Source organism: Rhinichthys klamathensis, unplaced genomic scaffold (genome assembly GCF_029890125.1).
Source record: "Rhinichthys klamathensis goyatoka isolate OS25496 unplaced genomic scaffold, OSU_Roscu_1.1 h1tg000093l_1, whole genome shotgun sequence".
Lineage (NCBI taxonomy): Eukaryota > Metazoa > Chordata > Actinopteri > Cypriniformes > Leuciscidae > Rhinichthys > Rhinichthys klamathensis.
The window spans coordinates 23902-49623 of NW_026606632.1; the positions used below are offsets into that span (position 1 = coordinate 23902).

Consider the following 25722-nt stretch of genomic DNA (forward strand, 5'->3'; position numbering starts at 1 on the left):
CTCTAGACCACTGCGACCACACGCACAATGCACAAATCCACTTTTGCTTAATGCAATGTGACTCCAGAAAACTGTCATTCTTAATGGCATCTTCATGTTTAGGTGGAAAATCAACATTAGGAAACATTAGAACGACTATGATGATGAGGCTTGTATTATTCACAATGCAGTGTGGGTTTCACTTGAATTCCTTATTAAAACTGAGGCGTGAATGAGCAACTTACTATTTTTACTTCCTGCTTTGCGAGAGCCAATGACAGTCAGCCGAGTTTAATGAGCACCATCTGCATATCTCTGAAAGTAATTAGCACTCTCTTTCCACATGATGTCACACCATTAGCATGCATAATGCATGACCCTGGATGAGGTATTTTTAGTGATTGTTTTAACCTGCCAGCATGTTCCTCTGCAGGTCGTTTACAAGTAACTAGCCACAAACTTTAACATCAAGATTGTTTATGAGGGAAAAAAAAAATCAATTATCAACTGTCAATATTATACCATATTTTATAAACTTTTTTCCCTCCTTTTTTTGTATCCGTACTGGCGTGATGAATCCGATCCTAAAGCAAAAGGACCTGGATGAATGCTACCAATCCACAATCTGATTTCTGACTGGCACTGTGTTCGTGCGTTGGCCAGAGGAGAACTGGCCCCCCGACTGAGCCTGGTTTCTCCCAAGGTTTTTTTCTCCATTCTGTCACCTGATGGAGTTTTGGTTCCTTGCCACTGTCGCCTATGGCTTGCTTAGTTGGAGACACTTAATATTCAACAATATTATTGATCTGACCTCACTGTCACTATTGGATGAGAACTAAACAGAGCTGGACGATGACATCACTGTTTTTCTTCAGAACTGCTTTATAGATTAAATGAACTAATTTAACGGAACTGAATCAACACTGAACTGACTTCAGCTGAACAATGGCACTGTTTGAGCTGCTTTAAAGACGAAATGAACTCTGTTTGCATCATTTAATCATTTTCCTAATTATCACTGTAAAGCTGCTTAGAAACGATCTGTATTGTATAAAGCATTATATAAATAAAAGTGACATAACTTTTTACAGATTAACTTTTAATACTTAAAGTGTGTTCATGATCATATTATGAACTATTATTGGTTCAAAAAAGTTTGTCTTTTTTGTCCTCAAATGTCAAATTGTATTGTATTATAAAATTTTAAGCCAGTCACCTGAGCCATGAATTAGATTTGACTGATCACTCTATATTAGAACCCCTTGTGGCAGTATATCAATCCATCAATCAATCAATAAAACCAATAATATGAACCAGTGAATAGTGCATAATAGCAATTTTCAATGTTGTGTGATTTTGTCATTTTTATAAGTTTTTGTTTTTTAAATGTCTATATAGGTTTTATTGTTTTTAAATAGTTTTAGTTTATTTACTTTTAGTAATGTAATGTAATATAATATAGGAATGGATTTTTTTTCTACAATTTATAATATAGTATTTTATAATAATTTATAATATTTGTTTCATTTTTAATGCAATTTGATCATTTTTCCAATCATAATATACAGCTATTTTTGAATTACCATGAATCGAAAAACATGCTTTTAGATCACATAAGGCATAGTTATGGTATAACTGCTGAAGTTAACCAGGCAAACCCTGACTACCCTGTTACTTTTCAACAATTCCTCTATAATCACCTGGCTCCATCCCCCCTTTTTACAATCCAAATCTGAATTCCAGATGGATAAAATCCAAACTCATCCATTTGTATTGACGAGTATACGTTGTACTCAAAAACATGTCAGAAGATTACTGACGTACAATAGTCTGTGATTGGTGTTTGAAGTTGACTTTAAGTGGTAGACAGGTGGAGTGTTTTGGCAGTGTTTCATACCTCTAAATCTCAAACAAGAGAAGCAACAAGAGTTTTTCTCTGATTGATGTGGAAGCACCTCAGCAGTAGAGAATTTTAATATAAGCAGCAAACATAATATCCTTGAAATGCAAATTCTAAACTAATAAAAGAAAGATACTCGGCGTCAGTGTATTGATTGCAATACGTTTCCGTCCGCATCTCTTCTCCTCCTCAATTAGCTGTGCTTCTGCACTAAGTAGTTCTGACCAGTGTAACCGACTCTAATGTAACCCTGAACCATCCCTGACCACCCCTGAGCAGTTTTGATGAAAATATGACACCTTTGGGGATGGACAGCGCGCTGAGCGAAGCAGCTTCATAATTGAAGAGGGATTATCCGACATACGGATTTGAGAAGAGAGAGAGAGAGAGAGAGAGATGGGCAAACACCTACCTTCACAGGAGAGGCCATGAGAAGTGACCCCTGAGAGGCTGTCCCGACAGACGTTACAGAAGGTGGGGCGAGCGTGGGAGCAGGCATACCAGTTGTGCATCCCTGAGAAATGTTCCACATTAAACTGTGCCGTCTAGCAAAGGAGAAGTTAAGACAAATTGGCAGCGCCAGGATAAGACTTTTTCAGAGCCCCTAAAACAAAGACTACGCTTTTCAGCTCACACACATGCAACACACAGACTGGCACATGTAAATTAGCCTCAGGTGTACGAGACGCAACCCTCCTGCGTGCAACACCACACCACGGCTCTCCCTGACAACCGCCCCGCCCCCCGTAACATCTGCGCTCCCGGCACTGGCATCTACCAGCAGCACCTTGATGCAACAGGACAGTGATTTAAGAGGCCGACTGCGCCCTCAGTTGGGGGTGCAAGTGGAGCGCTGGAGTTCTGGGTGTGGTATTGCAGAACACGGGGGCTGAGAGTCTTACATAACCATCTTCATCTCATATCAAAGTGAGCATACAGTCAACACTCAACGCCGCAGTCTGCACTTTCATTTACTGGCATGCGATGAACCGTTTCAGATGTTAAAAGCCGCCAGATGCTCACATAGCTTTTCAAAACAATTAGCAACAGCAAACAAATAGAGCAAAACTCCCTTCTTCCAGAACTATTTTAAATGGATAACATCATTTTTTCATTAACACTGAGAAGAGAAGAGGAAATTCCAAAGCAGGTCGGTTTAAAAGCTAGATTCAACACCCGAAATACACATGACCTGAGATGTGGGAGAGATGCATATTAAGCTTCTAATTCCGAAGAAGTATGCTTGAAAAACAACAAACATGCATGCAAGAATGCAGGATGCAACTCGACTCAAACTGTGCTCTTACCTCGTAATGCTCTCTGGACTGAACCGATTTCAGCGAGCTGATCCAGTCCTCCATTTCTTTCCTGTTCTCGGCACACAGGATAAGCCTTCGGAACGGTGTAATTACCTACAGGGAGACAGAGATCTGGGGAGATGAGAGCGGAGTGTCTTACCCTCCTGGCTGACTGACTGCGACTGACAATGAGTCCCCCCCCCCCCTTCTGCTCTTTAAGATGAAGCTCGGGACAAACCCCCCCACCCCTTGCCTCCTCCTCTTCTCCTCTTAAACGGCCACCTCAACCCCTCAGGTCTTTTCCTCTCGGATGCTTGAGCGAGATTTGGGCTGACAAGCGGAGTGTCTGAGAAAATGCTAAAAGCCTGTTTCATAACAGGGGCAGCCTCCACACGAGTCAAACTCTGCGCTTTTAATACCACTATAATTTATTGATAACGGCACCCTTAACATCTCCACGCGCCGGCCACGAAGGCGCACAGCAACCCGACAACAGTTTTCGCTGCGACGCCGTGCGTGCTGAAGCAGGAGATACAGTCCTCAGGGAATTACCGCTTACCACCTGCACCGAAACAACACCGCAGATCCCAAACATAAATCATTTTCTCAATGTTGGTACTCTGAGCTTAAAAACACTGGGTTTAAATCATTATCTAAATCATTCAATTATCTCAGGGTAAAACAGTGGGAATTCCAACTGTTTTGATTTTCGCTCCTCAGAGGTTGCTCTTTCAAAGTTCAAGAGACTTGGTTCTCAGTAAAAGGGTTAGTTCATCCAAAAAACGACAAAACTGTCATTATTTTCCAAACCCTAATTTTGACTTTCACTCATATCTATTTTTAATGACATTTTCTGTCCCTCTATACTGAAAGTCCATTTCACCAAACATTCAAGCTTCAAAAAGTTCATAAAGACATTGTGAAAGTAATCCATATGAATCGAGCGATTTTTGATGCGTCTCCTGAAGAGACACGATCGCTTTATATGTATGACCTAACAGATTTAATTTAGGTTTTTATTCCCACATAAACTTTGATCAATGCACACATGCATAATCAGATCATATTTGGTAAGTGGAAGCTTAAATGTGCTTGCCTGATACGTGTGAACCAATTTGGTTTGCGTGACACGCAAGTGCAGTTGAGCTTTTGTTTAACATATATGTTCACTGATCAATGCATATATGTGAACGTTTTGGTGTAATGGACTTCAATGTGAACAAAAGTCTAAATTCAATCTGTTCATCATATAAAGCGTTCATGTCTCTTCAGAAAATTTGGACTAAACCGCTCAACTCATATGGATTAGTTTTAAGATCTCTTTGTGAACTTTTTGAAGGGTCAAAGTGGACAGAGGAGGGACAATGGAGGGACAGAAATCTCTCAGATTTCATCAAAAAGATCTTCATTTGTGTTCTAAAGATGAACGAAAGTCTTACAGATTTGGAACGACACGAGGGTGAGTAATTATTTTTGGGTGAACTAACCCTTTAAGTATTAAGTCTGTCTTCCTGAGGATGAATTCAAACAGACAAATGAGTCCATTTTTTTTTTTTTTACATTAAGAACATGAATCATCTGAGATGATTTGCCAAATCTGAGTTTGCATTGAGAGCTCTGCCTTTTGATTGCAAACTTTGTAGTCTGAACAAACCTGAGCACTGTTCGAGACATTTTTGAGATTCCTTTTGGAATTCTAAAAGAAACGTGTCCCATTACTACAGACCTTTTCCAGTCTCCGTTTGCTCTTCTAGGGTTTCATTGCTGTCTGGGAGAAACTTGAGATCTTGCTTGTGCTCTGCGTGACTGAAATGGTTGCATTAAACCATTGTTCTAATGTCTACTTGTTTCCAATCTCTGCATCCACAATGAACTGGCATCACAGATCCTCCCTTAGCGCAAGTGTCAGTGTTCTCACTAATTATAAAGAGCCGCAAAAGAACCCTGTATTCCTGGCTGCAATAATGAGCTCACGTGGATGCGATAGATAAAAACCCATCTGTTCTTTTTTTAAATGTCTCAACTAAAAGTTGCCTCACTCATTTTTGGAAAATCAGCCATTACCATCTGGCATGGTGGGGAATGAACCGTCTCTAATTAGGTTTGGCCTATCTGGTGGTTACTGCAGTTTTCAGTGGTGTGTTTACCAACCAAACAAAGCTATCGGTGTTACACAACGCCATACAATCTCCCTATGAGAAAATGCACTGTCTGTCGTGCCGCATGAGCGGATTACAGGGGAATGCGCTGAAGATATCCACTAACAGCAGCAGAGGTGCTGAGAGAGAATTACAAACGCAACAGAGTTATGTGGATGTCAACGTTGTAGCTCATTATGTTTGCCATTGGGACGGCGGGTGAAGATAGCTCCATCCACGGCTTGTTATTTCTTTGCGGTTTGCGTCTGAGTGTTTCAACCCTCCACAACTCATTGTTCTTTCAGGGATGTATTTCCTCCTAAAATCCACAAACTCATTAGTGGCTTCTGTCTCTACTTCAACATGACTTCCTTTACCAATTGACAAAGTCATGAAGTCATAAGGTATTAGCAGTGTATCATTAAAAGAGTGTTCCGGGTTCAATACAATTCTTTCAACAGTATTTGTGGCATAATAATGTCGATTAACAGTAATTTCAGCTCATCAATCCGCAGTTACGCTAATGCACTTACAGTCTATGGAGTCAGTGATCTGAAGGGACATGAGGGGGTGTAAATATAATGACAGAATTTATTTATTTTTCTTTCTTTCTTTCTCATAAGTCTTGAAAAATGGCTATACTTTTGAATCACTGTGCATTTAAAGTTTTTAAATTTAATTTCACTGTGATGTTTATCTGTATTTATATGTATTAGTGTTTACCTTTGTCTATTCATTCTTATTTCTCATTTTATTTTATTATTATTTTTTGGTAAACTCATCTTGTTTTGAATGGTGATATATAAAAATTGACATTGATATTTAAATGGTAATTTGATGATACTTCCATTATAAATGTAATACGGTGTACCTGTAAATTATTTTCAGTTCACAATAAAGAAAAAAAGTATCTTTTGAAAATATCGTTAAGGTGTTTATGTTTTTGTATTTTTTGTATGTGGAGGGGAATTTTGTTTGTTCTTATTTCATGTTCAAAATTTAATAAAGAGATTGATGGAAAATATTGTTAACACACATGCCCAAATCAGATAAAACACAGTTAAGGTTTTGGGGTGTACATTACAACCAGAGCTAAACTTTCCATGTCATAAAAAGGTCAAATTATTGTATTTTTTAGGAGACTTACTGAACTTCATACACAGTCAAGAGGGTCCGCGGGGATCTTCTCTATGATATTATTTCCTGCTTTTATGTTTCTGGATGCTGGCTGCACCACATGACTTTCTTTTAATGAAACGTCTTTCTTTATTATAAAAGTACAGTTGTGTGACCCTGACTTTTCTACTGTATGCCACCCAAAAAAATGTCAAAATATTGAATATTGAATGAATTATTAAAATAATTAAAAACGAATTCTAAATGTGTCAACATTTCACCATAAATGCTGTAGACGTTAACTTGTACTGAACCCAAAATATTCATTGAAATGACAAAAAACATTGCATAAATGCTAAATAAGAACAAGCATTTGCAGTCGTCTCTCTATCAACCTTCATGATTTCGCAAAACAACCTCCTTAAAGGTGACTCTTAATTCCAACCCGATAAGGTCATTTGGAGCGTAGAGTGTCTCTGGCAGATGTCCAGTCATCTGAGGAGCATCTCTTCTACAGGAGGACATTGGAAGCCTCCTTCGTAAATACCACCTTGTGCCAGTTCACCGTGCAGCTGCTATGTAAGGCTCCAGTTGTCCTTTACTAGCTTGTAAATGACAAGCGTTCTGCGAGGCATGTTTAGCAGTGCAGCCCCGGATCTGTGAAGGGCAGTTCAGTCCGAGAGCTGCGACGCAAAGCTTCATGTTTGTTTACATGTTCACCATAGATACTGCAGATCTAAACCACAAGCATGAGAGGCTGCGTATCTTCTACAAAAACAAATAAAGAAGTCACACTGTCCAGGCTGCGCTGTCAACTGCAGAAAGAGCTGTTGGAATTTTCCAGGCGTATTATTTCATTACTTATAGAGATACCTGATTCATTTTTGTTGCCAAAAAAACATACCTATCAATTTTCATACCCGGCCGTGATGCAGTAATCACATTAGCATTCATCTTTCTCCCTTACACAATCAAACACGGGCAACTCCCAGCACATCCCTGCCAGCCACTTACTCTAAAAGCCTCTTCAACCGCTCGCGCCGAGGACACGGCAACTTCACTGAGTGATTTCTCTTGTGCTCCGCCACTGCAGTTCTTGATTACATTCAAATGGAGTTTAGACGAACTAAGGATTGCGTTAAAGTCTATTTTACAGTGGGTGCCAGTGCTGGTTCCCAATCTGAAACCGGTTCTGAGCCGTATGAATTGGGATGGGTTACATTGATCGACTAGTCATCCAACATGTTTTCTTGGAATTTTTTGGTTTTTAAACCTCAGCGATTCAGGGTAGAAGAACTGCATTGTTTGTAAAAAGCAATTAAATAATGCTAAATTGTCATTCAATGTGGGTAAAAGCTAAGCATAACAGTAGCTGGTACCAGTGTGTACCAGAACAACAGTTTTGTTGGGAAAGAAACATATAATATTAACTGCCACAGTTCAATTATAGTTAACTAAAACTATAACCATAAAAATAAAATCATTACTTGAAACTTTAACTAAAATTTAAATGAAAATAGAAAATATAATACAAAAATTCTAAATTACAAAATATTAATAAAAACTATAATAGTATGTCAATCATACTGAAATAACACTGCCAACAAAGTCAAACAAAATGGCACCAGTAAGCTGACACAAATCTTAAGCTTTTTTTTTCTCTATGTGTCTAGCAATGGGAAAAGGCTTACATGCCCTGGCATTTTGAACATACATACATTTCTAATTTACATTAGAGTTCAAGCTTTTTTTCTATTGTTCTCACACAATGGAGTTTATGGTAAAAAAAAAAAATCCACTCACACTTTTATGATTATTTTTTTCTCATTGATATAACAATTTATATATTTTTAATTAAATGGTATCAAAATCAATACATTAAATTTAAAAATACGAATAATTATTCCATATTTAAACAGTCAAATTGTGAAATTTCTTAACTTTACTGTCAATAAATGTATCATTCAAAGTTTGATACCCCTCTTAATCTGTTCAGGATCAGGACCCAGAAAACAACCCAAAACCAACTTAATTATATGAGGCTTCCAGTTAAAATGAGTTATAGAGTCCACCCTCCCAACTAGTAGATTTTGAAAATGTGTAAGTTGTACATCATTGCTACTCTGTGTGTTTGTTTGTGGGCAAGTTATGTATTAACAGTCTTGTTTTGTCATCAATTGGTTTAGAGTCAATTGAAATGCAGGCCAAAGAACCAGCAAAAACCACCAAATTGAGAACCAAAACCAGTTTGGTAGAAAGATGAGAAACTGGTCAAAGAAGTGATATTTAAAAGAGCAGCAGTGTGTGGTGCAGAAGGATGTAAGGAATCGCTCAAATCTCACAGCTCTCAGACCAATGAGACTGTCATTGACTGAGGAGGCTGATTGTTGTCTGGGGAAAGTGAAACCGTTCCAGTTCAATACTCAGGAAAGGGCAGTAGAGACGGAGAGAGTTCGAAGAGAGCACCCGTGTGAGACGAATGCCGCTTTATTTAACGCATGAATGAGTCTGACCTAATCAACGATAGAACATTCTAGAGTCAACAGATTAAACCTTTAATGAAGCTCTGTGAGAAAACGCCATTTGAAAATCGCCAACACCATTTGACGGAAACCGTTTGGACAGCAGCTCAGATTCAGTAAGATATCAATGTCAGTTAAGTGTTCTTGGTGTTAGTGTTACAAAAAGAACCACAAAACCACAAATCTAGCCCTAAATGAATGAAGCATGCATTATTATTATTATAATTTTTTTGTCAGGTAACCTAAATAAACAATTTAACTAATGAGAGCCGGTACATTGTGTTATAATTTTAAGGGTCAGATAAGGTAAATATCTCTTTAAGATAACAACTTTAAGGTAACAAGGATCTATTGAGAATCCTACTGGAATATCCTACTGTATAAGTTGAAATTCCCACTTTCTATAATCAGTAAGATTTTATTTTTAAATATTTTTTTTACACTTTTATTCAGCAAAGGCCCATTAGATTGATCAAAAGATTGACAGTAAAGACATTTATAAAAATAATAATAATAATAATTTCGTGCCAAAACTGAAAATTCAGGATGCACTTGGCCGGAAACCGAAAATAAACAATCAATTAATAATCAATTCATTATTTAATCAAACATATTTAATAATAAACACTCAGCTAAAACTGAGTTGTACAAACATTTAAATTGCACACAAGGCAGTTTTTTATATCTATTTTTTAATAACAGAATTGCTCCAGTTTGTTGGTGAAATATAAAAATTTAAACAACAGTAAACTGTAATAACTTGTTTTCATGAATAGCCTTAAATAATGAAGACATCACTAACATGTTAAGTAAAAATGTAATTAATATGTAATAAAGTGCATATATTTAGCAAAATGCTCTTCTTTAGTGTTATTCTTGCTAAAGCTAACTAATGAGTCTATGGACATAGAAGCTAGCTTGAGGTAAATGTAAAGGTAAGTGACATTGTATAGCCAACAAGCAGTTTTATTGATGTCTTTCCCTGGTTGAAATGATTATGAGAGTAAGTTGTAATGTATCTTTGAACATACATTCTGGTGTTCACCCTTGTTTATTTTGTGCCGTAACTAGTAGTAAAGAGAAGACGAGATGATCGGTTCACGTGCGCTTTATCCGCTTGAGCTGAAGCGCTATAGAAATTGTCACGCCGTATTAAAGCGCCAAAACTAAATTTGTTGTTTGAATTTCATAATAAGATCGACAGAATTTTATTGTTGAGAATTTGCTTCATATTAAAAGTCACAAAGCTTTTTGCAATTATTGGATGGCTGGCACACTACTAATGTTTAGTGAAGTTTTGTTCACACATCAACAGAAAACACCAAAGACTAAAAGATTTCAGATTTAAGAAACCATATCATTATCGATTAAAATCGAGAAATGAATATTGTCAATCCAAAGCTAGTGTCCACACAGCAGACATGTTTCACTGTAGTGGCTTGGTAGCAACAATTTGGTGCATCCCTAATAAATGCTGTTCTTTTGAACTTTCTGTTCATCAAAAGAATCCTTATTTTTATCATGGTTTCCAAAAAAATATTAAGCAGCAGTTTTCAACATTGATAAGAATGAGAACTATTATTAATAATTGAGTACTAACAACAGTGAGCAGCAAATCAGCATATTAAAATGATTTCTGATGCTGAGTAATGAATGCTGAAAATTCAGCTTTACCATCACTGGAATATATTCAAATAAAAATACTTATTTTAAATTGTAATAACATTTCAATAACAGTGTTTTTGATCAAATAAATGCAGCCGTGTGAACATTTTAAGAGACTTTGTACAAAAATGATTACCGTTCCCAAACGTTTGAACAGTAGTATATATAAATATATATATTGGGTTCATATTTCGCTGTCTGACCCCTGTTGCATGTTAAAGTGCCTTCTACATCAAGGTTAAATACACCCAATACAGAATTCATCATCTCTGTGTGTTTGCACCGGTACACAGTGTTTTCATACCACATGAAAGAGATACTGCATTTAATTAAAGCACTCTCTCTATACGTACCTCTTGAAGTCTACATTATTTCACATTAGTGAGCCAGCGGATTCCCCCTGGACAAAATTGATTATTATTTCATTAGATCTAGCTCAGTCTATTTATGGACTTTTAATCTCAGGCGTGTCAGGCTCGTTTTTCTTGCGGAGGATCATTAGGGCCGTATCAACAAAGTCATTTTATAATAATATTTCCAATATCACTCTGGTTTTATCATGTATCTTTCATTATCATTGTTCCTGCATTGATCTGGTGTGCCTCACCCGACTTTATAATATAATTCATCATTAAATGAGCTCCATTAGTCAGGACAATGCAGAACATCACGGATAAAGCTGCCGTCTTACACTGATTTATCTGTTTACAAAGGACCTGTAAAAATGACACAGAATTCTGCTTTGTCCTTTTAAAACTGCTTAATGTCATGCAGTTTGAAAAACTAATTTCCATCTAGAACTTTTTTAAACACTATTTTGAAGAGTATTTATAATTATTAGGCATAATAATTATAAAGGCTACATAGAATAATTAAGACACTACATGAACAATTATAGAAAACCCACAAGGAAGATACTTTTAAAAATTAAAAATAATTAAATAATTCAAAATGAAAATAATTCAAACTTAAATGTCAGGACCATTTAAAATGAACTACTAAAGGCAAAAGGCTGATTAAATATGGAGAATTCTTTTTTTTTTTTTAATTTTTAATGGTGACCAGGACATTCCCTTATACATTAATGCAAGGTTCAATCTAAAATCTGATTTAAAAAAAATAAAAAAGTCCATGGATACGGATACGTTTTGCATCAAGTACCAACATGGACACACACAGAACATGGCATTCCCTCATTTTAATGCTGCACTGAAGCTGCTGTGTGTCTCTCGCAATTGCGTTCCAGCTCACGATAAGATATGCATCAGTCTGCGCCATTAAAACTTGGTAGCATAAATACAAAATTACAAATCCATTTGTGCGCAGCCCCTTTAAAGCTCTAGCCGGTGCCAACTTAGTATAATGGAATCTTGCTCTCGAAAACAAGCGATAAAAAGCACTTGCTGCTGGAAGGTTTGCCTCGCTCATGTACATCAAGATGCAGCGTCCTGCCTTTCCTCTTACATGCTCAGAAACCAAAGCAGACAGTGTCAATGTTAAGAAAAATGGCTCACAAAGAGTTTCCATTGCAGAACCCAGATGTCAAGCGACACTGTTAGACACACACTCATCGGGATACGGTGTTCATGCATATGCCGTGTGTGTGTGTGTGTGTGTGTGTGTGTAGTGCACTCACCAGCGATCCGCTCTCAACTGCACTGTGCTTCTGTAATCGTGAGCTGATGCCTGTGAGTGTGTGTGTGTTGAGCCTGGTTTCTCAGGATCCCTCACCCTCCCCAACCTCTGCAGAACCCTCCACCGCTCAAGGAACAGCCCACCGGAGACACATGCGATGTCACATGTACTGCCACACTGAACACTTCCACATGGCCAAACACACGCGCACAAGCACAAATTTCGATGTACGGATAAAGAACAATTCCTGCATACCAAGAGGCCGTCCTAAAGAAGTCGCGTGTGTTTGTTTCCAGGCTGAGCGCTGTTCTCCATTGCAACTGTCCCCGGAGCGCTTGCCAAGTCAAGCAGAAGCGAGTCACTAAAGAGAGCAAGCTAGCGTTCACCTCTTCCCATCACTCGCTGTGCCTGTGTCCTCCGTGTCTTTCACTCCCCCCGCTCCGACTGCATCCCTTCACCGGGAGGTGTTATTGAGTGACATCACTCCGAGGATTTCCTTTTGTTCCGCAGACAGATCACTTCTCTCTCGCTCTCTCTCTCTCCCTCGCTCTCTCTTTCTCTCCCTCTCTCTTCACAGGGCTGTGAGCTATTTTTAGCAACAGAAAAAACACAGCAAGACTACAAAGCAGTTGGTTAGTACACTGAGAAAAAAACGAAGCCAAAAGTGGCTGCGTATTATGAAAAGGTGCCTGCTGCGGGAAAGAAACTCAAAAAGGAAACCCATTTTGTCTCCTAGAGAGCAACAAGATTAAGTGCAAATGGAGACTTTAGCTTATGTCTACTGCTTTTCAGGTTTTCTTCTGAGAATAAGACCCAGTGACATCTCAATAATGTCACAAACAATAATTGTACAAGTCTGCAATCAAAAGTCTTCTCAATTTGAATCAAACAGCTCTCGTCAAATTATTCCAAGGCCAAATGATCCAAGCAATGCTATACACATTAACCGTATAGATTATACTCTTACTTTGTCAATAACTGTCTCCTTGGTGACTATTTTTAGTGCTTGACTCTTGCATTGTCAATATAAGATCTTGAGCAAACATTGATGAAAATAACATCACGACATTTTATTTCCATCAAGGGGTGCATCAATTTTTGGTCAAGATCTTGTACTGGCAATGCAAGAGTCCAGCACTCTGTAAAGTCTCCTCCAGCACATCCCAAAGACAATGAATTTAAGGTCTGGACTCACGGGTGCCAATTCATGTGTGAAAATGATTCTTCATGCTCCCTCCCAACCATTATTCCACAATTTGAGCCTGATGAATCTTGACATTGTCATCCTGGAATATGGCCATGATGTGTCTTCCTACATGGTTGTTTAAGAAATGAAAAGCTACACACTCCATCTAGAAACATAATAATCACTGCAATAATGATGTAGTCATAGACTCTTAAGTATTGGCCTAATACAATATAATATAATATAATATAATAATGTGATTAAGCTTAATCGTATTAACCATATTCACATTAAACTATGTGGTTTGCGGCGATTTTAGTCGCAATAAACAGGCATGCAAACACATTAATCGTATTATTACCGCTCTGAATAACAGCCAGTACGTCCATAAAAATGTATTTTGAATTTGATGTGAGTAGATTCAAACAATGGACGATAACATGCCTATAATTAGCGAATAATTAGAATAATGAAAACTGCATGTAAACTGCACTCAAAAAAATGATATGTTGGCTTTACTTAACTTTTTTTTGTAAACAGGTTCCACCGGTTCCACATAACTATGTTTCGTTAAACAAACATAATATGTTCATGTAACTTCAACATCATGGAATTTGGTCATTTTAAGCGACCCAATTAAACTCTGAGCTAAAGAGTTAATTAAGTGAATAACTGAGTGATGATTGAGCATTATTGAAGACACCTGATGTTAACAAGCAGAATCTCTGAATGAGAAAACCGGAATGTTTAAGTCACCATTATGGAGATAAGTATTCGTTTTAGTTGGGCTCTTGACCATTAACTTATTAACTTTATATTTTGTTTGGTTGCTGTACATGAGTTATAACAGCCGGATGAACAATAAACAAAGGTCATCTGATGGTATTGGTTGTGTTTTAACATAATCATTATTTCATAATCATTTGACCTGAGTCACTGAACTTATATTAAACCGAATTTCTGAGTTAAGTTTACCTTATGGATAATAACAGCACTGTCATTGTAGAGCATACTATTTTTTTGACTTTTCAATGAAATTCAAATGATCAAATCAATAAATAAAAAAGAAACTTCCTAAAAAATATTTTCAGTAGACACACACAGACATCAAGAATCAGCCTGTAAATCTCACCAATGGTGACAATTATAAAGCATGTTGTAGTGCATTCTGGGTGCCACCAATCAAAACTCATTCATGGCTCCCATCATGCATTGCTGCATGAATAAATAATGAGCTTATGATCTGTTTGTCACCATTGCTGAGATTCATATGCTGATTCTTGATGTCTGTGTGTGCCTATTCTAAATATTTTTTAGGAAGTTTCTTTTTTATTTCTTGATTTGGTCATTTGAATTTCATTGAAAAGTCAAAAAAATAGTATGCTCTACAATGACAGTGCTGTTATTATCCATAAGGTAAACTTAACTCAGAAATTCGGTTTAATATAAGTTCAGTGACTCAGGTCAAATGATTATGAAATAATGATTATGTTAAAACACAACCAATACCATCAGATGACCTTTGTTTATTGTTCATCCGGCTGTTATAACTCATGTACAGCAACCAAACAAAATCTAAAGTTAATAAGTTAATGGTCAAGAGCCCAACTAAAACGAATACTTATCTCCATAATGGTGACTTAAACATTCCGGTTTTCTCATTCAGAGATTCTGCTTGTTAACATCAGGTGTCTTCAATAATGCTCAATCATCACTCAATTATTCACTTAATTAACTCATTAGCTCAGAGTTTAATTGGGTCGCTTAAAATGACCAAATTCCATGATGTTGAAGTTACATGAACATATTATGTTTGTTTAACGAAACATAGTTATGTGGAACCGGTGGAACCTGTTTACAAAAAAAAGTTAAGTAAAGCCAACATATCATTTTTTTGAGTGTGTGGTGAAGAGTTCTGTTTGTGTCATTTAGGCCTAAACATCTTACTGCGATTAAGACCTTACTCTGATTATTAGAAATAATCGCATTATTGGTGCACAGATTTGTGCTCAAGATATTGAACTACAAGAATTCTGCAAACAAGTCTTCTCAATATGAGCTAAAACTTTTCTCGTCGAATTATCCCAAGACCAAATAATCCGAGCAATGCTATACATATTAATTTTATAGCTTAAACTGTTACTTTATATCAACAACTGTTTCATTTGAGACTATTTTTATTTCTACCACAGAATTTTAGGAGACACATCTGTTGCCACTTCATCAAAACATTACGGAGAACTCAGTTAAGTCTCCAGAGACATGAAAGAGCAATATAACCTTCAAGAGCCTCGCGAGGACAATCAACCACCACAGAGCAAATTCTCCCAAAAGACAAGTGTGTCATTTCTGCACCACAGTGTCAGAATAACAATGTTTTCAAACAGGTTTTCGAGTGGGTTTCAGATGCTCAGAAGAGTGTAATGTATTTCTGAAATCAGCAGATCGCTCTGCAGAACAAGAACATGCACTTTATTTCTAAAAAAAAAAGCGCCTCAGCATGGGCCTCTCAATAATTTATAAGTATAATGAGCATCTGTTGTTTTTCCTGGCAGTGGGCGATTTCTTTTTTTTTCTGAGGGGAAAAAGCATTTGTTAAACGAGGCGGTACGCAGCAACTACCTCAGAGCACGTGCGTTGCACACGCGTCCACACGGTCCTCTGTTAAACAATATATGCCAGCGATCAAATCATCCAAAGCATGCTCAGTGGAGCACTAACATCTCTGTTGCTAAAAATAACCCCTCGTTCTCCTCTGAGCTTTCTTAGTCCTCCGCTGTTTCTTTTTATAGCCGTGCCTGGGGAGCTGGCCTGCCGTTTTTAGAAGGACATGACCACAGTCGCTGCTCCTCGTCCCGTTTGATCTCAGCTGATGACACATGTTTACTTGCTCACAAACACACACAGATGCCATAGCATGGAAAAGCACGAAAAGTCTTCCCTTAGGCAGCATTTGCTCTTTTCACTGTGTAGAAAATAAGTAACCTTTATTGATAACATTTTCTTTTCACCTTTCCAGGTTCTTAGAAACAGAAGTCATTGGCTAAAATTCTATAGTGGTGAATGAGAGTCTACAAAATTGTTTGCATTCCCAATTTATTCAATAGCAAAAGAAAAATCCACTATAATGTGTTCTGGATGGTTGCTAGGGCATTGCTAGGTGGTTGCTAGGGTGTTTCTGTGGTTGCTATGTGGTTGCTAAGTTTCATAGGTAGTTGCTAGGGAGTTGCTATGATAAGATTACACTGCCGAAAGTCAATAGAGGCCAACCCTAAGTTACTACAATGTTATGTGGTGCTGAGATATGGCTTTTCATGTTCCTATACAGTTACTAGGCTTATCTAAATGGTTGCTAGGGTGAAGAGAGAAAGAGGCCAACATTTCTGTCACTCCCTCCGATGTTTTACAAACACTCTCTTAGTGTTTCTCTTACTCTCTTATTTAAATCCAAGACGATAAAACACAAAGCATAATGCTTTTTTTTATTTTTTATTTTATGAAAATTGATTTAAAAAAAACTAGAATTACAAAGTTAAAAAAACGTATTAATGCATCGTCACAGTCTGTGAAAAGGTTCATAGTAAACAGGTTTGGATATTTATATACCATTGCTCAATGAATATAGCTAACAATGACACTGATTAATTATAATACAACATAATATAACTAATATAATATAATCCAATTTTTACGTTTAGTTTGTTATTAATTCGATTAATCGCAACTTACATAAATGTACAGTATATACATATATATATATATATATATATATTTTCATATATATATACGTATATACGTATATATATATACGTATATATTTCATATATATATATATATGTATATATATATTTTCATATATATATACATATATATATATATATATATATATATATTATAAACTTTTATGTTAGATGCGATTAATCGATCTGACAGCACTAGTATAGATATGCATCTGCTCTTACCGTGAAACTGTTGTTGATATTCTTTGTGCTTGATTCGGCAACACTCGCATCTGAAAGATCCACTTCGTCGAAAATAAGAGACTGTGAACGGGAGGAGAAAGAGGAGATCAGTAAACATGGACGATCACAGTGCCGCAACAGCATTAGCTGTCATTGACAATCTCTAAGAAAGCAAACATCTTATGCACATTGATACTGGTCTATTGAAATGAAACAAAAATGAGCTTATTGAAATATTGCTTATCCCAAGGATGGGCAACATCGGTCCTGGAGTGTTGCTGTCCCGCAGAGTTCAGCTCCAACCCTAATCAAACACGCCTGAACAAGCACAATGTCTTCAGGATTACTAAGGCTACAGGCAGGTTGGGTTGTAGCTAAACTCTGCAGAACAGCAGCTCTCCAGGACCGACGTTGCCCGTCCCTGCCTTATCCTATGCGCTGACATGCGTATACTGTATGCTATGAGTTTAAGATGGATCGCAGACAGCTGGGTGCGGCATGACCTCCTCCATCAGCGCAGAGAGCAAGAACTAAAGGCCTGAGATATGATACCATACACCACTTTTTTGCAAAACAAAACATTTGTCATTTTCTTCAGACATAATTAGGACTGGGGAGTATGAGCAAACATTTTGTATTATATTGTCATTTTTTGTCACGGAAATGGTATCTCTCATCGAAGTTAATTCAATTGAATTTATTTTTATTTATATAATTTAATCTACTATTTAATTATTTTTTTTGCAACTTGATGGACACAAACAAAAAGATCAGATTATTCAGTGCATAAAAAAGCTCACCGAGGATGCATTTATTTTATCAAAAATACAGTAAATATTGTGAAATATTATTACAATTTTAAATAACAAATTTCTATGTGAATATATTTTCAAATATAATTTATTCCTGTGATGAAAGCTTAATTTTTTAGCATCATTCCTCCAGTCTTCAGTGTCACATGATCCTTCAGAAATCACTCTAATATGATGATTTGCTGCTCAAGAAACATTTAGTATTATTATCAATGTTAAAAACAATTGTGCTATTTAACATTTTTTGTGTGGAAACTGTGATAAAACAATGTTTGCAACAATGTAAAAGTCTTTCCTGTAACATTTGATCAATTTTGTTATATTTTAATCTTACTGACCTTACTGATTTTTTTTAACAATGTTTTTTGTGATCCAGACAAAAAAAATGAACATCATGTCATAGACCTCAAACATATATAGGCTATACCAGTGACCAGACATCAACCAGCTGACACATGTCTACTGTAGTGATATGATATATTCCATCCAGCCCTATGTATAATCAAGTTCACGTATGAACTCCAAAAAAAAAACATTTGCATTTAAAGGATAAAATGTGTATAAAAGTCCTTTCCATCAAGTTTCAATAGAATCAGTGAAGGTTTGTTTTGGTGATTGGCAGATATTTGAGTAAATGATGGTTGTATACTCAGGCGGTGTAAACAGTGTGACATCCTCTTTATGATATGTGGGCTTGGCCGCTCTACAGCATGAAGTGCAGGCCTCCGCGTTGGCTTTGCCGAGTCTGTCACAGACCCGAGTGCCATGCCAATACAAACAAAAGCCCCTTGTCTGAGCGCAGCAGTGTGATCGGCCACCTTGTTTCTGCCTGTGAGGTCTGTGGCGTAACTCCCAGCTCTCTGTCACCATGCGCTGGTGCCACTCCATGTCATTCAGGAGCTATGCAGGAAGTGCTAGCTTGCGTCATGGCGTAACAGCTGCATGGCTGGCGAGTTTTGGGCTGAATTTTAAGCACTCACTCTTTCTCTCAGGATTCAGATCACGGACGAAATGCCACCCACAGGGCCCTATGATTTCCGTAGACTTGGACGGAATCGCGGAAGCCAGACACAAAAATAAAATTTTAAGTTTAACGCAGAATATCATGGAAATTGGAAATTTTTGGATGAATGCATCAAATGTAGGGCTGTACACTCAATCAAATCGCAATAACGTCTGTGAATATTAAAGTGCAAAAAGACAGTGAAAAAAATACGAAGAATGCATGTTCTGCGTGTTTCTGTGTACACACTCAAACATGTGCAACGCTTGTGGTGTTTTTCAATGTCTGCGCTCTCACTATATGAGGACATGAACACATGAAAGAAACTGCTCTGAGAGTCACTTCAGCAGCATTTCACCATTTGATTTAAACTATCGTCATATCATGTATACACAGTTATGACAACCCGTGAAACAACATGACATCATGACTTTGCGTAAACATACACGCCACTTTCAATTCAAGTGGCGTATATCTATACGCATTTTGAGCTATCCGCGTGTATGTCCACGCCGAAATCTTTTGCGTGTATGTCTACGCCATTAAATGTCTGAGTGATTCCGCGTGTATGTGTACGCCGTTAAATGTCCGAGCGAAACGAAGCAAAATCTATATCTACATCTGTGGAGCGATATTTCTTTTCCTAGGATGGTAGGAGAAGACTCATAAATGGTATTAACCCCAGTGACGGGTAGGTTTAGGGACGGGGTTGGGGTAGGTCATATATTTATACAGTAATATAACGTTAAGTCAAAGGCGTTGATAAACACGCTGAAAAGCGATTATGCGTGTTGATAGCACGGCAAAAATGGAAATACGAATTGGCGTGTCATACATACGCCATTTCATGAGATCAGTCTGCGTGAAAAAAAAAGTTTGCTTTTGAAAAAATTGTGACAGAAATGTATTACTACCGTTCAGTAGAATTTACTTCTCAATGTAATAAGAAAAATAATACATTATTAAAACATTCTTTTTTAAGGAATATCAGAATTTTTTTTCCATTTTCACTTTAACAGTAAACAGAATTTTTGAAAAGATAAAACATTTCATAGGGCCTTATTCTTGTTGATAAATTTATAAATTGGAAAAGTTTCATGAATTCAAATGATTAGACATGCTTTTTGATTATTAAAAGGTATTTGTAAACGATTCAAATTTAAAAAAAAAAAAATGCTGTTAAATTGTATGTTTCATTATATCAATTAATTACACATGATTTTCGTTATTAAACTAAAAAACAAATTATTTTGGGGGAAATAAAACAGAATTTGTGAAAAAATAAACCGAATTTCACAGGGCCCTACATCCAACCACAGGAAATGCAGCTGATTGAGCAGAGAACAAACGAATGAAGGCAGACACACTCAATGCAAGGCTTGCTTTAAGCGTCTTCATGGTGGAGGCACAGAGACACACTAGAGGGTAAAACATCTCCTCTCAGACACGGACAATGACATACAAGGCACGTCTCCGGGACAATCCTCTTCAGAAGCCTAAGCGGACAAGCAGACGCGTAAATGACGTGATGTCGCTTTAGTTGTTCCACAGCTAAACTGTTCTCGTCCAATGAGGAGAACAGGCATCCCGAACAACGCCAGGCAGGGTGATGGGCGGTCGGCAATGTCATTGATGAAGGATAGATATATTAAGAGGGGGTCGCTGTTGTTTCTGACCCGAATCGCCATCAAGCCTTCCTCCGATCCACTGGGGCCAAGAGTGGGCGGCGGATGGCGGGCACCGGTCCAGCAGACGGAAAGCACCCTCCAGCACACGCGGCTACGAGAGACTCGATACTGCCAGCGGGCCAAAACGCCACCCGCCTAACATAGTGCAACCACACACACACACACACACACACACACACACAGTGACATTAAAGGCATGGCAAAAGGTGCAATGCAAGTGCCCATGTGCAGCTCTTCAGCCCCTCTCAGCACAGGCATGCCCAGTAACAGAGGTTCAAATTTTACTACCCCTTACCTTAGATCACTCTGTAGGGCTTACAGAAGGCTTTACTGTACACTGTAAAAAATGTTATCATCGTCATGGAAATGTTTTTGACAACTGGATTTTCTTCATCGGGAATTAAATACAATTAAAAAGTGCTATGGGTTTACTGTTTTTAAGGGAGTAATTAAAGGTTTTTTTTTTTTTTTTTTACAGTGTTGTGAGTGTGTAGATTGTAGAAGAATCAGTATCAGGGTATAATCAAACACTAGTTCTGTGTGGTGCTAAACTCACCTTGGCATCCTTGGCATAGTAGAGTGTACGTCCCCGCAATTTGAAATAACGTTTTTTCCAACGCTGGAATGAGCTCGTCTGTTTCAGAAGCAGCCCTTCCTTCACACTCGTCTGCAGAAAGAAAGAGATGTTTAATAAAAAGTCAGAAACTGTTTAAACATCTGCACAAAGCACAATCACGTAGGGGTGGGCGATATGGCCAAAATCTTATATCACGATATGAGTTATTTTATTTCACGATACACTTATTTTTGCTTTAAAAAAAGGATTTATGACTTTTGATACTATTGAAATTTCATAAATCTTGTCACCAATTTCAATATCACACACACACACACACAAAAAATAATACTAGCCTAAGTAAAAGGTTCTCAAGCTTACAGAAGGCAAGTAAGCAGCCAGTGATAAAATAAGAACAAAGAAACTAATTACAAACAATTATAGAACAAACTAAAAAGAAAAAAAATCACAAATGAAATAAACCTACCTAAAAAACTTCAAGAACTAGAAATAATAAATACTACATAAATTGTAATCAAATGTAAAAAAAAAAAACACTGCATAGTCTTCACTGTGTAAATTAAATTTACATTTATTCTTATTAAATATATGCATTCTTATCAGTCAAGAGCAGTGAGAGATGTTCTCTCTTTTGTTATTTGATAAACATGACAGACAGCAGCAGGTTTATTAGGCTGCCGTCACTTTAAGACTGAATGCACGGAACGGATCCAATAAACTGTTACACGTGTTTTCTTTCTCAACTGTTTACGTTCACTTAAGACATAAATGAATGTATTCATGAGGATACTTGCAAAAATTGGCATTTTGACACGCAATTATGCATATTTAACCATTCAAGCCCAATCACGTGGCAAAAATAACTCAGTTCAGTACTCACGGTCTGTATGTGCAGCGGTTTTATGTGCGTGCATCTCTCAGCACGTGCATATAGCCAAATGAGTTCTCTTTCGTGCTTTTTGCGTTTCAATGGTTTAAAAAAATCTGTTTTTAAAAAAACTCATGTTAACGACAAGCTTTCATGGTCATGCAGAACAGCAACGTCACGTGAACATAACCGCGATAGAGACGATAGTCCAAAATCTTTACCGGTTGACAAATTTCTACAGGTTAATCTTGTCTAGAGTGATAAACAGTAGTTGTCAGTAGTGATAAACTGATTAATCTGTTCCAAAACCTAGACATTTTTGTATTGTTCCAAAGCTGACACACCTCGTTTAGGTGTCGATAGAAACAGTTCCATCTAATTAAACTGTTATGTACTTTTTGTGCTTATTGGACTATCATGTTTTTAGCTTAGCAACATGCTAGCACCAAACTATTTAAAACAATTGTAAAGGCCTGTTCACTCCAAAGGCTTCAATAATAACGATAACTATAAAGGTTTAATAGTCATTCTAATTCTATGAGAATGGGGACATCCACACCACAACTATAACTAATATAACACAGATGAACAATAGTATATCGTTGGAATCAGTCAGAGCATTTTTTTTTCAGCTGATGAAAGATAAAGACATTAACAGCCAGAATCCACCCAACTTTAAAGAGCTGAAGCATTTAAAGCGGCAGACAAGAACGTTATCGTGCATTTATGTTGACGCTTATAAATTACCGTTACAGTTTTCTTTATAGTTATCTTTCTTGGTGTGAACAGGCCTTAAGTGATACGGCTTGGTCACATTTACTGTTGCTCGGGGAAATTTCGCAGGTGCCATTTTAATAGGAATCTGTGCATTTGGGAGTTTCGCTTGAGGCCAAAGAAAGTTCCAAGCTAAAATGTTTGTGTGGTGTGTGTGAGAGACCATTAATGGAGTTGCTGCCTGTGTAGACTGTATCAGTTCAGTCACTTATGAGGTTCCGTGATGGTTATGATTCTGCCTTAGCAGTTAGATAGCTACATAAACAGTATTTGAAAGCTTCGTAGATGTGTTCTCTCAATGCGAAGACTGCTGCAAATGTAGGTAGTATGATTATGCAATCTTCTAAGTTAACTTCTTTTGGCCAAATTCATCCAAGATGGCAGACAAAACAAGATAAATGTAGATTAAACACTTAAAACAGATACTGTACACAAGTACATGAATGCAGCCGCAAGCAATGTACTTGCATTCGGGTTATTAGCCGTGCAAGATCAACTTTGTGCATTGTTATGTGTCAGCATGCAATTCATTAATAAGTGTGTTCACTGGCCAAGTGCACACGGTTGAGTTCACGTATTTGCGTGATCGTATAAGTATGTTTGATTCTTAAAAACCATATGCCTTATGATTCTTAACAAGCATAGCGATAAAAATAGTTTAATCTAAGCATAAACCACCTAATATTAAGATATTTGGGACTATTTTACCCAATATTACTGTGTGCTATGCTTTTAAATAATTAGCTTAGCAACATGCTAAAGCCAAACACTGTTGAATCAATTGGTTGCTATCTGTATAGAGCATTCTACATATGTCACTTATATAGTGATTTAAGTTACCTTTCTGTTAAGTTTGCTTTCTATAGGCAGTAGATAGCAAGGCAAGACGACAAGGTTTGGAAACAGAATCTAAGTCTTTGGTGAAAAGATGTGTAAGAGTGGGGTAAACATTTCATTGACACTGACAAACCAAAATGTATTTATTCAAATCAAATCAAATCAAATCTAAATGATTTGATTTGACAAACGTAAGGCATGCTTCTCTTTTGTCAAATGGAAAAGTTTTCTAATTTTTTTGCCATTTCCTGTGGATATATTCCAAGTTACCAGAGCTGACTGAGTGACATGAAACAGACAGGGCAATAAAATAGTCCTCTGTCTAACCAGCTGGTCAAGTAAGCTAAATTATAACCAAAAATATGAGCTTTTCCTACACACAAACCATCCAGTTATATACCAGCTATGTAAACAATGTTATAATGTACCAAACAAAGCGGCGGTATTTGAGACTTAACATAAGCGTAAAGGAAGCAGAATTTGAAACACGATATCAGCTCTGGACGTCCACAGGGACATGTGCACATTGCCACAGCCAGAGGAAGGAACAGGAAGCCCTGCCAAGATCAAGTGCGCCTCAACACCAATTTCATGCTCGGGAGGGGAAAGACAAGGCAAAAGGCACGCAAGAAAGGAAGCCCATTACTCAAAAAGATCCTGTCCTGCAGAGTGCCACCAAACTCCCGAAAGCAACGAAAGGAATCAAACCTGAGATCTACATCTTTAAACACTCCAAGCAAAACTTTCCTCAAGATCATCAATTTTGCAAAGCCGGATAAGCGACTCAAGTCTGCTGTGAAAGTGACATTCCAGACGGCCCGATGCAGTTTTCAAAGGCAGCGCATGCGGTTTCGTCCCTGCATGGGCCGGAGGTCTTTGACATGGCAGTCGGAGAGAGATGGGGGCCAACGCCGAGGGTCATCCCGTCAGCCAGTCGCCTTGGCTACACTGTCATTTCACATCATCCCAGACCCATAACCGACAATAAACAAGGCCCATAGACCTGCAAGCAGTCATGCTCCTTCCTGTCCATTCATCTACAAATATAGCAGGAACATGGAAGAAAAAACAAAACAAACAAACACAAATCCACAGGCATATATGGGAGGACGGCTATTTATAGCAGAGGAAATATGCTCTCTGAGGGGAGAATTACAAACAGAGACGCAGGGTTCGATCTGACATCCTGGTGCACAGCTGTGTCAACTTAAACAGCGAATCCATCCGCAAGCGCACTCGGTGACACCACGTGTCTGTTAAAACAGCTCGGTTACAAAACACTGAACTCGCTCTGCCTTCACCTGCGAGACAGTTAATGTGCCATTGGACGATAAATGATGGTCTGACTGTTGTGAAACAGCGGAAAACTAACTTCTGGGGGGTCTAATACTCAAAGTCCCCCATAGGTTATGTAATGTGTGCCCTGCATGTGAGTAATGTGGCAAACTAGAGTGTTTCTATTATAACTAATGAACAAAGCTGTATACACTGAGAGTATGTGCTTATTATAAAGGGAGTGCACTTGTTTTGTCACGCCATGTTGATTCGCTTGCAGTGTTGTTGGGGGTGTGAAACTGTTTAAATGCCGTTAAATTGGTACATTAATCAGATTCATTTACTAAATGTTTCGCAATTCATCCAGACTGTTTAATAAACAGATTTCAGCAGAGCTGGCGGAAGAAATTATGAAGGACATCAGTGTTATTTTAGTACTATTTATATACTATTATAGTAAGTATAAATATTTTGATTTTATTTTCAA

The 25722-nt window shown here is 37.5% G+C and overlaps 1 protein-coding gene across 5 annotated transcripts in view; it reads right to left on the reverse strand.

The window, feature by feature from the left end:
- dgkh (diacylglycerol kinase, eta) overlaps nt 1-25722 on the reverse strand; it is a 103885-nt gene that overhangs the window by 22823 nt on the left and 55340 nt on the right. For 3 of the 5 annotated variants that reach the window (XM_056252180.1, XM_056252178.1, XM_056252177.1), the window contains 5 exons: nt 21461-21571; nt 20893-21039; nt 17402-17482; nt 3187-3291; nt 2292-2424 (listed from right to left, as the gene is read on the reverse strand). In XM_056252180.1, the coding sequence (XP_056108155.1) occupies nt 2292-2424; nt 3187-3291; nt 17402-17482; nt 20893-21039; nt 21461-21571 (577 nt within the window). The remainder of the gene's footprint in view (nt 1-2291; nt 2425-3186; nt 3292-17401; nt 17483-20892; nt 21040-21460; nt 21572-25722) is intronic. The other 2 variants (XM_056252182.1, XM_056252181.1) reach the window with 1 other exon arrangement.